Raw genomic sequence first — 16,118 nt, 5'->3', positions numbered from 1 at the left:
ACAGCCTCCTACATGCTCACAATAATTAAGTTAAAAATTAAGTTAATTAAGTTTTTTTTAAAAAAGCAGGATACAAATTATATAATAGTAATGATCTGAATTTTACAAATAGAGGAAAATAATACTAGAAGGAAACAGACCAAAATAGAATTATTGTTATCTTAATTTTTTTTATATTACAGTGATTTTTAATTAGAAAAAAAGTGTATGTTAAAATTTTTTTTAATGAATTCCTTGTGTTCCTTAATGGACTGGGTTATCATACTCTTTTAAACTATATCTGAGTAAAACGAAAACAATGAAATAAAAAAATATTAAAGGGACTTCCCTGGTGGCGCAGTGGTTGAGAATCCGCCTGCCAATGCAGAGGACACGGGTTTGATCCCTGGTCCAGGAAGATCCCACATGCCACAGAGCAACTAAGCCCATGCGCCACAACTACTGAGCCTGCGCTCTAGAGCCCGCGTGCCACAGCTAATGAGCCCGTGAGCCACAACTACTGAGCCCACATGCCTGGAGCCCGTGCTCTGCAACAAGAGAAGCCACCGCAATGAGAAGCCTGTGCACTGCAACGAAGAGTAGCCCCCGCTCGCCACAACTAGAGAAAAGTCCACGCACAGCAATGAAGACCCAACGCAGCCAAAAAAAAAAAAAAAAATTAGAAATCCCATCTATTTGCTATAAAATCTAACAGCTTCTTAGAACCCGATTTTAGACCATGGTAATTACTAGATAATGAATTAAAATGACCAGAGAAGCTGTGTATGGTCTTTCCAACACGGCTGTCATGGAAGCCACACCAGCTGACGCCCCCAGCCTCTCACTGACCTGTGGTGCCACAAACGTCCCACGTCTCAGCACAAAGGGAACAGGGCACTGTTTTTCTCATTGTCCCACTGGATAAAAGCCTTTATGAATTTATTCATTTGAACTTGAGTTTAAAAGTCTAAAAATGTGTCTTTACTATCTGGGATTTCTAAGCAAAGGCTTTCTGAATACCTCATTAATTATAGAAACAAAGAGCAAGGTCCCTTTATTATTTTTTTAAATGATAAATCACACACATTCTTTTGAAAGAATTAAAATGATCCAGGAAACACAAAAAGTAAAAAGGCTCTTCCCCTCCCTACTGTCCACTGTGTTCCAATCTCCAGAAGTGACTACTGTCACTGGTTTGGTGGTTGACTTCCAGACCCCTGGTGCTACCTGCAAACACACACGTGCACACAGAAGCTTTGCCCCTGATCAGAGGGCAAGCAACTCAACATACTTGCTTGCAAATTTTAACTTAGGGGCACCTATCTCATCCTTTCTAATGATTACACAGTCCCTTTAGAATGGCTGTGTTTGAATTTAATCACTTCCCTACGGGTAGTTTTAGAATTTCTGCTGGTCTCAATAATGCCCCCGATGGACACCCATCGGTGTACATAAATCTCTGTACTCTTATGAATGCATTTCTGTACCTTAGATTCACGGAGGTGAAACTGTTAAGTCTCAGAGTTTAGAAATTAAAATTTTTTCTACTCCCAAACTGCCATCCAAAAAGGCTGAACTAGGTTAAGCTAAAACAACAGTTTAACTAATGCAAGATTAAAGAAAGAGTTCCTTGACCCCAAGACAACTGTGAGTATTTCTACTAATAGCAACTAATAATAGCAACAAATACAACTTCACCCTCTGCTGGCAGGAGCAGAAGGTACTACTAAAAAAGCAAGTTTTCGGAAAAGCAGGCTCCAGCAATGTTCTTTGTGAGCCTTAAAAACATTCGTATTTTTTTGAGACAGTAATTCCACATTGAGGAATCTGTCCTCAGAAAATAAAACGAACAAAAATTATTTACAAAGTTATATTCTTCACAGTGCTACGTATATGCAAATAACGAAATATTAAAATGCTGCTTACGAAAAATTTCCCATGACTTGGTGAATTGATTTACTGTACAATTTTTAAAAAGCAGGGAGGACACAAAATTGCATGCAAAATACAGCATCTCAACACTTTAATACAGATGTGTACATGAATTTATATGTATACACGCTCACACAAATACACACCCGCAAAAATACTGGCTAACAGGAAATACAGCTGACTCTTGAACAACGTGGGTTTGATCACGTGGGTCCACCTACGGGTGGATACCCTTCAACAGCAGACGCTACAGCACTACACCACCAGTGGCTGGCTGACTCTGGCTGTGGAGGGAGCGTGGATACGGAGGGCCGACTACAAGCGTCACTGGGATTAGCCCTCAGGTTGTTCAAGAGTCGACCGTAGTCCCAAATGTTAACTCCGCTTATCAATGAGCAGGACTCTTTCACTTCCTTAAATGTTTCTCTGTTTTTATATTTCTGTAACATGTATGAACTGTATTCTTTCATACTCAAAGAGAATACAAAATTGTTAGTATAATAAAGTATCTCTCTGCTCCAAAAGCGAAAAATATTAAGTATGAGGTATACTGGGTACTCTGAAATTAGCTTAAACATAAAACTAAATTAAAATTTGAAATATCTGCTTTCCTAAATAGTTAAACTTCTCTAAAATATCTTCTAATAAACCAAGTAGAAAGATCCAAAGGAAACCATGTGCAAACCACCCATTCATTTATTACTTACCGATCAGCAATACTTGACGGTTTATCACCAATGGGTACCAACATTCCACCCCAGAGAGATGCTGAAAAAACCTATCGAAATATAAACAAACCACCGTTTTCTTCCACTGTTTCTTTCCTTCCAACGAGCATTAGCAGACAGAAAACACCCTGAGATCTGGTCGTGCCCAGTGCCTGCAGCGTGCAGAGCTCTGGGTCGGGGCACAAGGGCTGCGGAAGGGGAACACCTGGCTCCTGCAGGGGAAGAACTACAGCTCGAAGTGTTTTGTGGATACTTTTATAACTGGCAACTTCAAATTTCGAATAAAGACATACTATACATAAGCCCAAAGCCTAAGCAGGGCCTGGATTCCGTGCCGACACAGGGCAGCTCCCTCCTCTCCGAGAAGCCAGAACCAGTGGGACAAGCCATGGCCTGAAGGGGGAGACCAGGGCCCTGGACAAGGGATTCTGCATCCACCCAGGCCTCTTTGGCTCGGCCTCAAAACCTGAGAGGACTGAGGGCACACGGCATCTCAGGAGAAGGAAGGTAGCGGGTGCAAGACTGCTACGTTTAAGAAATGCAAAGAGACATACTTCCAATCTAACCCTCGGGGACAGAGCCCTGCCTCTAACAGGTCAGGGGCAGTGATCTAACCCTAGGTCAGGGATCCAACCTTCACACCCACGTAATACATGCACAGAACTGACCCAGGAATGCCTTAAACAACAACGATGCTCTCTGGGCCCCCGACCCCAGGCCTCCGCCGTGGCCCCCACCTACCCACCTCTCCTGAGCATCCCCACGCCTCTGCCCACCTTGTCCTCTCTCGGACATGCAAAGTCCCACGTCCTTCAAAGCTGCTCAGATGTCTCTTTTTTAGAAGCTTCCGTAGGAAGGATTACAGACGAAAACTGGGACAGAGTGGGCAGAGCAGGCCAAGCAAACGCTCTATTCTGAGAAATTCAAGTCTTTGTTCGACAGCGTGACAGATGCTGCGGAACAAAGTGAGGCGCCAGAGCCGTGCGCGCTCTCGAGCAGCTCCCCTGGCGACGAGGCGCTCCCGGCGCACTGTCCACCTCCCCCCCGCCTAATGGTCCCAACCTAAGGAGGGGCAACAAGGAGAACTGATTCCCCACCTGAGACAAGCCCACCGGGCCTCGTGTCCCGCTGATCTCGGCGACCACGAGGGCCCAAGGCCCCCAGGCACCCCCAGCACCTAGACCTCTCCAGCTGCTCCCTCTAGCACCAGCCCCCCGAGCCTTCAGTGCCAGCAGGACCTGCGGACCGGCCCCCTCGCTGTCTCCTGCCCTTCCCCCCCTCCTCACCCAGCTGAAACTCCACGGTCGGTCACTAGAACTCACCGACCTGTCTTTAGCTCAGCCGGCAGCACCCTGGGCCTGGTCAGCCCGCCCTGCTCCCTCAGCTGTTTCTGGGCGACCAGCTGTTGGGGAGATGCCACCGAGGGTGGAGGGCTCACCTTAAGTCGCTCTAAGTGCTACGGGCCTCATCCAAGACGCCTCCCCTGGCCCTCGAAGATAAGGCAGCACCCCCTTGGCGGCATTCTGTCCCTTAACTCTGCTGGATCCTTCTTCACATCACCTGTGAACCCCTGCCGAACTGTACATAAATCTATTTGCATGTAGGTCTTCCTTCACTAGCATGTAAGAACGGGAACTGTGTTTATTTACTGAGGTATTCTTAGTGCCCCGACAGTGCCTGGGAGCCAGTATATGTGGGAAGGAGGGAGGGGCGGGTGGGTGCATGGATGGGGGGAAAGGAGGCTGAGAAAGAGAAACCGAGGCGTGGAAGGAGAAGCAGTCATAATGGAGTCAACAGTGGCTGACAGCGTGCCATGGAGGGAGCACAGAAGGGGACCAGAAAGAGCTCGCCGAACTGAGCGAGAAGCCCCTGGCCGCCTCCGGAAGGGCAGTGGCAGGGGAAAGGCAGGAACCAAATCTGAAGTGCACTGAGTCCAGGACTGACCGGCAGCAGTGATAAATGATTCTAAAACAAAAGCATGTCCCACTTCATTAAAACTCACTCCTGGCCCCCAGGGTCTAAGGAGGCAGTGGGGGTGTGGAGAGCCGTCCTTCAGTCGCCCGGGCGCTGGGAAGACTGGAGAATAAGCATGGTGTCTCCCAGCCTGGGGCTCCACTGCCTCGGTCAGGATCCAGTCACTTACTCCTAAGGTCCTGAGGGATCAGGAGGAACTAAACCAAACTGGCTAACACAGAAACTCCTGGAGGCACCCAGAGCCCTGACAACCTAGCAAAACAAGGTGAAGACACAGAATTTCTCTGGAAGTAACGTAAGGAGACGAAGAAAGCGGCAGCCCTGTCCTCCAGACACACGTGCTTGACAGCCCTGAGTGGATAAGTGGGGAAGGGGCTCGTTTACGTACAATGGCTGACAGATGAGTTTTCAAGGGACTGCTCATCGCTTCTCCCCAAGGTAGCTTCAAGTCTGGCTAAACTGAAAAGATCAAGCACTTGGCTTTCAAGCATCAGTGTTCTGACCTCTTTAGTGTTTTAGATATTTGGGAACTGAGATCTTCTAAGATTCCAAAAACAAGAGATAAAAACACAGGTGACAATGTTCTGGCGAGATACTCACTGAATCAAGTATGAGTTGCTTATTCAACTGAAGCTCAAAGTCTTCTTTTATGAAGCTCACATCCCCTCCGGTGTAGCCTGCCAGCTCCTGTGGGCGAGGGTCCTCAGGTCAAAGGGAGCCAACAGACCTGTTACAGAGGGTTCTAAACAGCATCACTGCGGTTAAGTCTGCTGTTCTGTATGCTTAGAAAGGCAACACGCCACTTCTGTCTCCTAGAAGCTACGTCCTAGTTGTTCTGGACGGTACCAGGGGCCTGACAGAGGTACACAATCACCAAACACACTGAGTAACCGCAGAGAATGGCACTCCTTACGTGTGAGAGTAAAACACTGGCGACATCAACACTTCATTACAGAGCTTGCTAAGGACGATACAGCTTGTTTGGCCTAATCAGTGTTTGCGGGGAAAACAAAATCAGCCTACCTTTTACAACATGGCACATTTCCTATGAAAGTCTGATTTCTAGCTGCTCCTCTGACACTGAGATCAGGCAAACAGAGCGTCGGAGCCCCGCTTCTCCCCAAGGTCACCTGTCAGGCCCTCCCGGCATGTGAGTTACAACCCCTGCCTTGGGTGTTCTTCAAGGGTCACCAGGGAAATCACTCCCATCAAATCACAACTTTCCTCCTGGCCTAGTAAGTGACACCATCAAAGAGACCGGAACCTTATCCTGACTCTGTGCTCTGTGAAGGCAAAGCCTGAACTACAGGGAGCAAATCCAGGGCTAAGATCCCCGAGGGGGACGGACACCCTTGCAAGCCATTCTAGAAGGACTTTCACAATGAGAGGAAACTGTATTAAAAACGTGACTACCCTTGCATGATGCCCTATCCCTCCAGGGTCACGGAGTCTGCAGAGGTCACAGGGGAAGGAATACTACCTGGTTAACCTTCAGCAAAGCACCTCTTCTCGGTAAGATGGAAGGGTTCCGAGAGTCGATGACCATCGCGTGCTGAAAGAAATGCGGATCGGGGGCGTCTGCACCTCAAACAGGCCTCTGACAACACCACACACTCACTGGGCACTAACTGTACGCCAGGCGCTGTGCTAAGCATTCCACAACTCTTCCGACACGTAATCTTTACGGAAACCCCACGTTACAGGTGAGGGACCTGGGAGAGTCGGGGAAACAAGTCACATCCACTGGGTGGGCCATTCCGACCCCATCGCCGGCTCGGTTCTCTCAGGGAGCTCGACACCCTGACCAGTCAACTCAGCCAGCTCCCAACTAAGATGCCACAGTCAGCTCTTACGCACGCCACTGCCCGTTACCTCTGATGTTACTTAGAAAACATGACATGAGGTTGTGTCCAGAAATTCAAAGTGACCAGGAGGCACCATTTTAGCCACCCAAACTGTGACTCTTCTCAATCCCTCCCGATGGAGGCAAAGGCTATTCTCCCAACTTAAGGCACGGCTGCGTCAAAGTATCTACACATCTGCCCTTACCGAGAGAGATGACTTCAGCGAGTGCCCGCTCTCTTTTCGGACGGCAAAAGACACTGTCCTGGCAAGGCAGCCCAGCTCTCGCCACACGCCCTCCCACTTCACAGCGTGGCTGGTCTTCCAAATGGGAAACTGCAGGCAAACACGGGAAACCGTCAGCCTTCCGTGCTGTGTGGACAGGGGTCCGTCCCAAATCAGGTCCTGGGATGAGGCATCACTAAATGGACAGACTAAAAGCTAAGACACAATGTTTTTAATGATGGATGGGAGACAGGAAGAGACGAAGGGAAGCTGGGGAAGGAGGGAACAGAGCAGGCAGGCAGGAGGGAGGAGGGGAGAAAGCCATGGCCACGATCAAAGGGAAAAACTGCATGAGGGGCAGGGCTGTGCTTTGGGTGTGGAGACGGGGTGGCTCGTCTGAAAGCTGCATACAGCTTTGTAACTGACTGCTTTCTTTTCCAGTCTAAGACCATCGGACACACACCCCGCCGGCTGTCTGCAGCCAGGAGAGGTGACCCAGATGACCCACATCAGCCCCTGGAGAAGAGCCAGGAGACAAGGTTACACATGAGTGAAGAGCTTCCTCCCTGCGGCCAGAGAGGCCTGAGCCAAGTGAACGCTGGGGTCCGGGCAAGTGGGACCCGCCTCTTGGCCTGACCCTCTTCCCTCGAAGCCAAGCCAGCCTGTCTCAGACTTCCGTCTTAGAGAAATGCCCAGGTTGGTTTTGAACAGCGAACGGCGTAGTCTGGTGGCCTTGGGAAGGACAACAGTGATGCAAGCCTTACAAGGGAGCCAGGCCACGTCACAGTCCCCAGAGGGAGTCCCACGCTGGGCGTTCTCGCGGCACTCAGGCCCAGACAGCCCACGTGGCTTCCAGGGTGACAACGTGGGGCCACTACCTCAGCACGATTCCTCGTGAAGCCGCCACGAGGCACCGGGCCAGGTCCTGGGGAGGCAGACGGTGGGAGGGCAGGCCTGCCCAGCCGCCTTTTCTGCAATGAGGGTCCCAAGATTCAGCTACTTTCCCAATGCCTGTGGGAGGGGGAGAGCTGACGTAAAGCCTTCCTCCCTCCCTTATAAGGCGGCTCTTAACGGGAGAAACACTACTGCTCAGAGGAGACACATCTGTGTCTCTGGATTCCCAGCAGGAGGACGAGGCAGGGCCCAGATGATGCCACTGGGCTCACGTAGCCCAGTGGGTCGGAATGGCCCACCCAGTCTCGGTCTACTTGGTGCAGACCCCGAGGACACACATGAGGAGGATGCGGTTCTCTCCTCTGCAGCCTCTGCTCTCAACGGCAGGGCTGCAGCTGCAGGAGCTCCAGCCCCCGCGTCCCTTTGCCTGCCCTCTCTCGCAGCCTATTCCAACACTCTGACGTCCTGCAGCTCTACCCCATGTGGACAAACAAGGTGCTTCTACTCTCCTGAGGATCTGCTCTTTCAAAAAGGCTTAAAAGAAAGAGATAAAAGGGTCTCGGGAGAGAAAGGAGAGAAAGGTGGGGAGAAACCGCCCACCCTGTTGGTAGCCTCCGCGTCCTGCGGGAGGGCAGGGCTGGAGAGAAGAGTGTCTGCCAGGGTGTCGGCTGCCGCGTCCCCAGCACTGGGCAGGAGGGTCTGAGGGCAACCCCCTGCACATGGCGTAGGGCGGCCACACCGAGGTGAGAATGGACATGCGTCTCCATCCTGAGCTGCGCCCTCCTGGCTACCTCGGAGCACTCAGTTTTCATGACTTTGGGCTGCAAGGGTAAGAAGCATGAGTGGCTGATGCGTCTCGAGTGCCCACAGGGGGCCGAGCGCACAGCAGGAGGCAAGCTTGGGCAGGGACTGGGGACTCTCAGACCACAGTCACGGGGCGACGAGGGGCGTGCTGAGACAGTTTCCTGGGCCCCATTCCTGGTGATGCTCACTTAGCAGGTCACTCGGGACCATGAATTTGCAGGTGAGCCTGAGGCTGCTGGTCTGAAGACCTGGGGAACTATTTTTATACGGGATTGTGTCTCAAGGTCTTTCCTCGTTAACTAAAGCCTAGAACAGGACGGGAGGAATAAGGATGAGCTAGAAAGGAAGGAAAAAAAGAGCAGCGTTCATCGTAAAGCCAAAAAATGGTCAAACGATAGTAACTCCATGCGCTGCATCCTGCTAGACGTCAACTGACTGTAACCCAATGATGAAAGCTTCCAGAAACCTGAAGTAACTTTCACTGGCTGTCAGGTTTCGATCTTAGCAGGTACAGGAAGGACAAACAGATGGTGTCCCAGGAAGTCAGGAGCAGGGAAGAAATCTGACCAGGTCAAAGGAGCTGCCACCATGGAGATTAGCCACTCTCTGGCCCCGGCACGTGCACTTGGCTAGTGAAGTGGTGCCCGGCCGGCAGGGCAGAGAACAGAGGGCGACCCCAGCAGCAGTGCCTGAGGCTCCGAGCATCAGACCACACAGTGGCTGTGCGCGCCCGGCCCCGCCCCCGCTTGCTGTCTTTGGGAATCAATCAATCAACAGACTCTTTGGTCCCACTCCAGTGTCCGAAGGGAAGGACTGAAAAGCTACTTACATTGTACTCGGCTGATACTCCTCTGTCTGTCTCGCGCAGTGAGCTCCAAGGGAACTGGCCCGTAACTTTATATACGTTTACAGAGAAACTAGGAGACAATGGGACAGAGCTTTAAAAGCTGAAACAGTGATTATAACTTGTACACATTTAAATCAACAGATTTAAAAATATACTTCAGGGGTTCATCTTCATGGGGAAATCTATGGGCTTGTTGTAACACTGCAGAAGGGTCAGCTGATTCCGCAAAGTTTCTTTTCACAAACAAGCCACCTATTTTAACTTTTAAACAAGGCCACTGAACTCAATGATTTGTTTGGCTTCCTACTTTCTTTCGAAGTTTCCAGGCTGTGGTTTGAAGAAGGACAGGCCATACGAAGTTTCTTTTGTTCCATAGGAAAACTGAAAAGTCACCTTTTCTGCACGGCCTAGAAGATTAGGGAGTTTGAGGCCAAGTACCTAGGAGGAAAAAAAAATAGCAGGGGTTTAAATGGAAGGAATGATAACTGTTTAGAAAGACTGCGTGAGCTAAGGGACTCACTCAAAAACAGAACAAAAATGTAGATGCGGGTCTGCCTTTCATTTGTGATCGCTCTTCATCCTTCAAGCCTGCCTCCACTGAGTGCACACACCTGGTGAATTCAAGAAGGCTAAACCTTCTGACTGTGAAGCTCAGAGAAGTCAACTCTACGGGTTTGGGGTTTAGGGGAATTTCAACAGGAAACTAGTAATATGAACATGTGATATGCCCACATCACTCCCAAACAATCCACACTTATAACAAAGCATGTTATAATCAACTCTAAGATTAATGAGGACCACGGGATAGTTTACAAATAAAGGTTGAGGGGCGTGAAAGAGTTCCAAAACTACCATCAGTCGTGTTTTCAAAGCTCACAATTGAAAGTTCCACTGTTAGGAAGGGAAAAACCTGTATCTCACCATGCTGCCTTCGTTGTTCCCAACCATGGTGTTATAACTGCCCGTTAATCTCCTTAATTCAGTTACTTCAAAGGTAACGTCTAACCCGTTGGGAAGAGCATTGTCACCTAATAAGTGAAAAAGATGAAACAATTAAGACAGCTCCAGTATGCAGTTGTATGTTTGGTCCCACTGCTGTAAATGACAAAACACTTGGGTTTAAAGCCCAAGAACATGCACACACAAAATCCCATTACACCTCGACGCCAAACGGAAGATATCAAAAACGGACTTTGCTGCAAGGAATCAGCAGCAGCAGCATTACTTAAACACACGTTATTTACATTATTTGCCAAACGTACTTGTTCCCCTACTAGTGAGGCCCTTGAGAATACCTGGGGCCTCAATTCAGCTGACATTACAACGTGGAATTCTTGTGACAAGAGGGGCCCTAGGAACCCTGGCGGAGAAGCAACACGTCGACACAGATGGAGGAGGTGGATCTTTCTGTCCTCCCTCAAGCCGGGGGCGTGGTGCCTGAGCTCAGTGCAGCTACCCCTTAGCCGCTGTGGGCCCCGGGGGGCAGGGGAGCAGGGCTGAGCGCCGCAGGAGCCTGGGCGCCCCTCAGAAAGGTCGGGGCTGACCCTGCGGCCCTGGCTGGACACCAGCCGCATCTGGGAGCTGTCAAGACACAGACGCCCAGGCACTGGCTCCCAAACCCTCAGATTCAGCTGGTCTAGGGTGGAGCCCTGGCACCACTTCTCTTTTTAATTAGCAGACTTTACTGTTTAGAGCGGGTGTGGGTTTATAGAAAAACTGAGTATAAAGTTCTCACCCCCTCACACACATTTCCCCTCTCATTCAGTCTGCACTAGTGTGGTGCGTTTGTTACAACTGATGAACTAACAGTGAGACGTTACTACGAACTAAAGCGTGACTTGCACTAAGCTTCATTCTCGGCGTTGTACATTCTAGGTATTTGACAAATGGATGGCGTCCATTCTTTTTTAAAAGCTCCCGGGTAATTCTAAAGGCAGCCAGGGCGGAGAACCACTGACAGAAGTGGACCAGCTGACCACATACATGTCACATTTACGACAGACAGGAGAGCGCTGAAACTAAATGCCACCCACAAGACTTGCCACCAAGCAAGCCCTCCGGAGCAGCGGCAAGGGCCACTCTTGTCACTCATTTGGTCAACCAGGGGCAAGTCGCTTAAACCTCTCTGAGCCTGTTTCCTTAGCTGAAAAATGTTTTTTTCTAAAAGAATAACCATGACACTTCACCAGGTTTTGTAAGGCCCCAACTGGGTCGTGTACAGAAACCCTCCCCACGGAGCCCAGCACAGACACTTCTGTTATTACTGCCACGACTCCAAGGGGCAGAGACAGCCGGTGGTCTCCCAGCACCCCTTCTCGCTGCGCACCAGCCCAGCGGGTCTCACGCTTCAGCTCTCATCAGTCACCTGCAGGGCCCGCCGTGCCAGGCGGCTTCAGTGGGATGTGCCTTTCTGCCAGGTCCCCAGGAGAGCAGAGCTGCTGGTTGGGGGTGCACTTTGAGAACATGGTTCTCATCGTAATTGAATCCTCGCGTGTTGGCTGGGTCTGTGGCCACACAGACTTGACTTCCCAGCCTGCCCTATAGCTCCATGTGGCCGTGGGATGAGAGGGGAGAACCGTGTACAACACCTGGGACAGGTGCTCGCTCATGGAGAGTGGTGTGCCCTTTCCCCCTTCCTTCCTCCTTCCTGAGGCTGGAACGGTGCTCAGCCATCGCAGGGACCAGGGGACCCTAGAGACGGTGAAGTGACAAGCACCAGGAGAAAACCACACCAGCCCCAGGTCGTGACCTCAAGGAGCAGAGCTATGACAACACCAGCCCCAGATGGTGGTCTCCCACCTGTCATGGAAAGAGGTCTCTTTTGCCTAAGCCACTGGTATTTGGTGTCTCTGTTAGTCACAGATGAATCCATATTCCAGATAATGGAAATCCCTTTCATTCATATAGTATTTTATATTTTTGCAAGCACTTTCATATACTGTTTCCTTTTTTTGGTACGCGGGCCTCTCACCGTGGTGGCCTCTCCCGTTGCGGAGCACACGCAGGCTCAGCGGCCATGGCTCACGGGCCCAGCCGCTCCACAGCATGTGGGATCTTCCCGGACCGGGGCACGAACCCGTGTCCCCTGCATCAGCAGGTGGACTCTCAGCCACTGCGCCACCAGGGAAGCCCTACTGTTTCATTTTTATCTTCTCAAAACTATCTTCCACTCAATCCTGAAGAGCTCACTTGTTCCTTGATTCATTCCAAATATGTATTTTTCAACAGACTGTCTACTCAACTCAGAATGAGGTCTGCAGCCACACAGTAAGTCCTTTACGATGCAGTCTCCTGATCATTTTCCTGCCTTATCTTTCATCACTCTCCTTCCCCACATCTGCATTCTGGCTCTACGGAGCCCTGTGGTCCATCCAATGACCCTTTCTCTCTCTGGCCACTGGGCCTATTAAACACTCTCTCCCTGGAACATTCCTCACCAGCCCTGCTCCCCAAACGAACCCACACACATCTTCTAGGTCTGAGCCATGCATCACCCCTTCCGGGAAATCTCTGATCCGTCTCTCCCTCCGCCCCACCAGGAGAGGCCAAGTTTCCTCCTCCAGCATCCCCCGCTTACAGCACCAACTGTCCTCACTTCTCTGTCTGTCCCCGACACTCTCCCACTTGACCAGAAGCTCCTTCAGGAGACTATGCCTTGTCTGCTACTGTCTCCCCCCATGGCAGGGACTCGTTAATGAAAGAATAAACACTGACCAAGTGGACAGAATTGCCCAATATCACACAGCAAACGAGCAAACGAACAAAAACCCAAAGTGAAATCTGACTCCTACTGCCCTCCTCTTTAACACACATTTAGGTGGAGTCTGCTAAGAGCCCATCCGGACGCCTGCTGGGGTGGGCTATTCAGAAAAGCCTGGCTCTCTCCTTCTCGGAAGGAGATCCTTCTCGGAGCCCTGGTACCATCCAGGGGCTCAGACAACAGCACCTTCAAAGCAACCCGTCCTCCCTCGGCCTGACGTAAAGATCCAGTTACTTCCTTGAGGCCACAGGTGCTCTCTCCCTGGACACAAGGTGTCTGTGATCCTGGAGGACGGAGGGAATCAAAGAGAAACCGCACCATAATATGCACCTTGACATGTATCGATCAAGACATCCACCTGTCTAAATATTCCCAGACGAAGCAATTTCTCACGGGCTTCGTGAGATTTCCTCATTACCTGTAAGAGAAAAAATAATAATAATAAAAACAGAGACCGTATTCCTCTAAGGTGCAGGAATGTAAATGGTGGCTGCAGCATTTAGGCCAGCGGCTTAGCATGTGGTGTGAAGTACTGATCCCTGAGAAGAGCGCCCCACCAAGACCAGACAAGTGAGCCGTTACTTGAGTAAAAAGATTACTTAGTAAAAAGTTACTTTAAGCTTAAAAAAAAAATACAGTTTTTTAAAGTGGGAATGGCCGAACACTGCTGCAAGGTCAAGTAAAACGGGGACTGGAAGAAGGCAGCTGGACGTGGCCTCAGGAGGCTGCTGGCGACTCTGCCCAGGCTGGGAGATGTGGTGCCGAGGGCAGAAGGACAGAAGGAAGCCATGGAGGAGAAGACGACAGTGCAACCCAGGAAAGACCCCAATGGATAAACAGAGTAAAGGCCCGAGGAGACGGCGAGGGTGGGTAACTACCAAGAGCCCACGCCCCCGGTCGCTGAGGGCCCTCAAGGGGAAGCACACTGAGTGCTAACAGGCTGCGGGAAGGGTCAACACCTACTGCCACCAGCTCTACGGCAGCGCTGGGACAGCTGTGAGGAACACAGAGAGGGGCCAGCCGTGGACGGGCGGACAGACACCTCTTCTCCGGGATAAGGGTGAAGGCAAACGCACGTCAGTATGTGGGAGGCTTCTGGGAACTGAGGGGGCTCAGCCCCCTTCAGCGTAGGCGGCAAGGTCATCCGTGGAGGCTGGGGCGGGGTACTCAGTGTGTGAGCACACAGAGCTTCATGGGATCTTCAGAAGGAAATGGACAAGAAGGCCAAGCAGAGGGAATACTTGCCTCGATAAGGTTTTTAGCCTTAAAAACATCTCCAATTTCACACATGATGATGTCATCTTTAGTCCTTCCAAGCCCATCAAAATGAACGTGTTGGACAACCACCTAGACGTGACAAGGGGACGCAGATTATTGAGTACCAGACAGGGCAAGAGATCAGGTATCAAGGCTAAAGACAAATGTCTGAAATTAGTTTCAAAGATTTTTTTTTTTTAATTTAATGATCCACGCTTCTTAATTCCTCACCTTTTCAAAAAACTGGTCACTTGAACTGACTAGGTCTTTACTTCCTGTGAATATCAACAAGGTCTCTGCAGCCAGGTGACCAAGGACCAGGTCAGTCTTAACCCCAGGCAGGGTGCAGAGGTCCCCTACACATCCTTCCCCAAATGTTCCCCAAGCACTGGCCTCTGGATGACGCTGACTGTGACCTGGTGTAGTAACGGCATGTATTTTACCAGAGATCTTGTGTGGGTTTCAATATAGCCTGATAAATGCTGGCTCAGAGCCTCTCACCTGTCTATAAATGCTCACTTCATTCATTCATTCAATAAAAATGCACTGATTACCTATGAACCAAGTATCATTCTGAACACTGAGAATACAGCAGTGAGCAAAACATAAAAATCCCTGCCTCTATGGAGGTTATATTCTAAAGGGGAGAGAAACGGGCAACATGCACAGTACCGCAGATGGCAGTGAGCAACGGAGGCAAATCAAGGAGGGATAATGGCAGTGGTAGGGGACCGTATGACTTCCAGGTCATCAGAATACTATGCTAAGATCTTAAGCAAAGAATGAATGGGGGCTTCCCTGGTGGCGCAGTGCTTGAGAATCTGCCTGCTAATGCAGGGGACACGGGTTCGAGCCCTGGTCTGGGAGGATCCCACATGCCGCGGAGCAACTAGGCCCGTGAGCCACAACTACTGAGCCTGCGCGTCTGGAGCCTGTGCTCTGCAACAAGAGAGGCCGCGATGGTGAGAGGCCCGTGCACCGCGATGAAGAGTGGCCCCCGCTTGCCACAACTAGAGAAAGCCCTCGCACAGAAACGAAGACCCAACACAGCAAAAATAAATAAATTAATTAATAAACTCCTACCCCCAACATCTAAAAAAAAAAAGAATTAATGAAAAATGTGCTTACATTTCTCCCACTGTATTTAATTTCAAAGGCAACAAAGTTTAGAAAAACTTTTATTCAAGACCCAAGGTCTGTTTTCTGGGAGCAGGGAACAAAGAATAAACTTAAGCATAATTTGTGTTTCTCTTTGAAATACTTTTGGGTTTTTTTTTTTTTGTAACATAAATTCAAAAATGTGTTTGTTTACACTTGCCACGTAAATAATCACCAAGGAAAAACTATTCCTCTAAAACCAGAAACTATTTCCCCAAGTGTCCAGTCTTTCTGAAATGTAGTCGGCTGCAAACTCTCCTTTGATAAAGGTGTCGACACAGGTTAATCCCTTTATGTTTCCCCAGCAGCTTGTGGAAGCAAGTGTTTCTAGTAACAACTCTATCCAGCCCTCAACGGGATACTCACATCCTTGTTCTCAAGAATCTCCTGTTTAGCTTCAGGTTCAACTTCAACAAATTCAGCTTCTTCTCCTAATGCTCCAAAATCAGGTCCACTGGCTGGAAGAGGCTCCAAACTCTGAAAGAGAGGGAGGAACCACAGATAAATGAACTTATATTAAAAAACAAAAGCTTGGGGGCTTCCCTGGTGGCGCAGTGGTTGAGAGTCCGCCTGCCGATGCAGGGGACGCGGGTTTGTGCCCCGGTCCAGGAGGATCCCACATGCCGCAGAGCGGCTGGGCCCGTGAGCCATGGCCGCTGGGCCTGCGTGTCCGGAGCCTGTGCTCTGCAGCGGGAGGGGCCGCAGCAGTGAGAGGCCC

The 16,118-nt window shown here is 50.1% G+C and overlaps 1 protein-coding gene across 2 annotated transcripts in view; it reads right to left on the bottom strand.

The window, feature by feature from the left end:
* SAMM50 (SAMM50 sorting and assembly machinery component) overlaps positions 1-16,118 on the bottom strand; it is a 33,788-nt gene that overhangs the window by 12,704 nt on the left and 4,966 nt on the right. For both annotated transcript variants that reach the window (XR_003791187.1, XM_029206140.1), the window contains exons 2-11: positions 15,767-15,877; positions 14,231-14,332; positions 13,316-13,403; positions 10,147-10,253; positions 9,533-9,663; positions 9,208-9,295; positions 6,663-6,791; positions 6,094-6,165; positions 5,214-5,300; positions 2,619-2,689 (exon numbers count right to left, since the gene is read on the bottom strand). Coding sequence is in view for 1 of the 2 variants with exons in the window: in XM_029206140.1 (XP_029061973.1) it covers positions 2,619-2,689; positions 5,214-5,300; positions 6,094-6,165; positions 6,663-6,791; positions 9,208-9,295; positions 9,533-9,663; positions 10,147-10,253; positions 13,316-13,403; positions 14,231-14,332; positions 15,767-15,877 (986 nt within the window). In the remaining variant the exon portion in view is untranslated. The remainder of the gene's footprint in view (positions 1-2,618; positions 2,690-5,213; positions 5,301-6,093; positions 6,166-6,662; positions 6,792-9,207; positions 9,296-9,532; positions 9,664-10,146; positions 10,254-13,315; positions 13,404-14,230; positions 14,333-15,766; positions 15,878-16,118) is intronic.

This window comes from Monodon monoceros, unplaced genomic scaffold (assembly GCF_005190385.1).
Source record: "Monodon monoceros isolate NGI ecotype Baffin Bay Population unplaced genomic scaffold, NGI_Narwhal_1 Super_Scaffold_6, whole genome shotgun sequence".
In the NCBI taxonomy this organism is placed as follows: domain Eukaryota; kingdom Metazoa; phylum Chordata; class Mammalia; order Artiodactyla; family Monodontidae; genus Monodon; species Monodon monoceros.
This window is presented reverse-complemented; position numbering and strand designations above follow the sequence as displayed.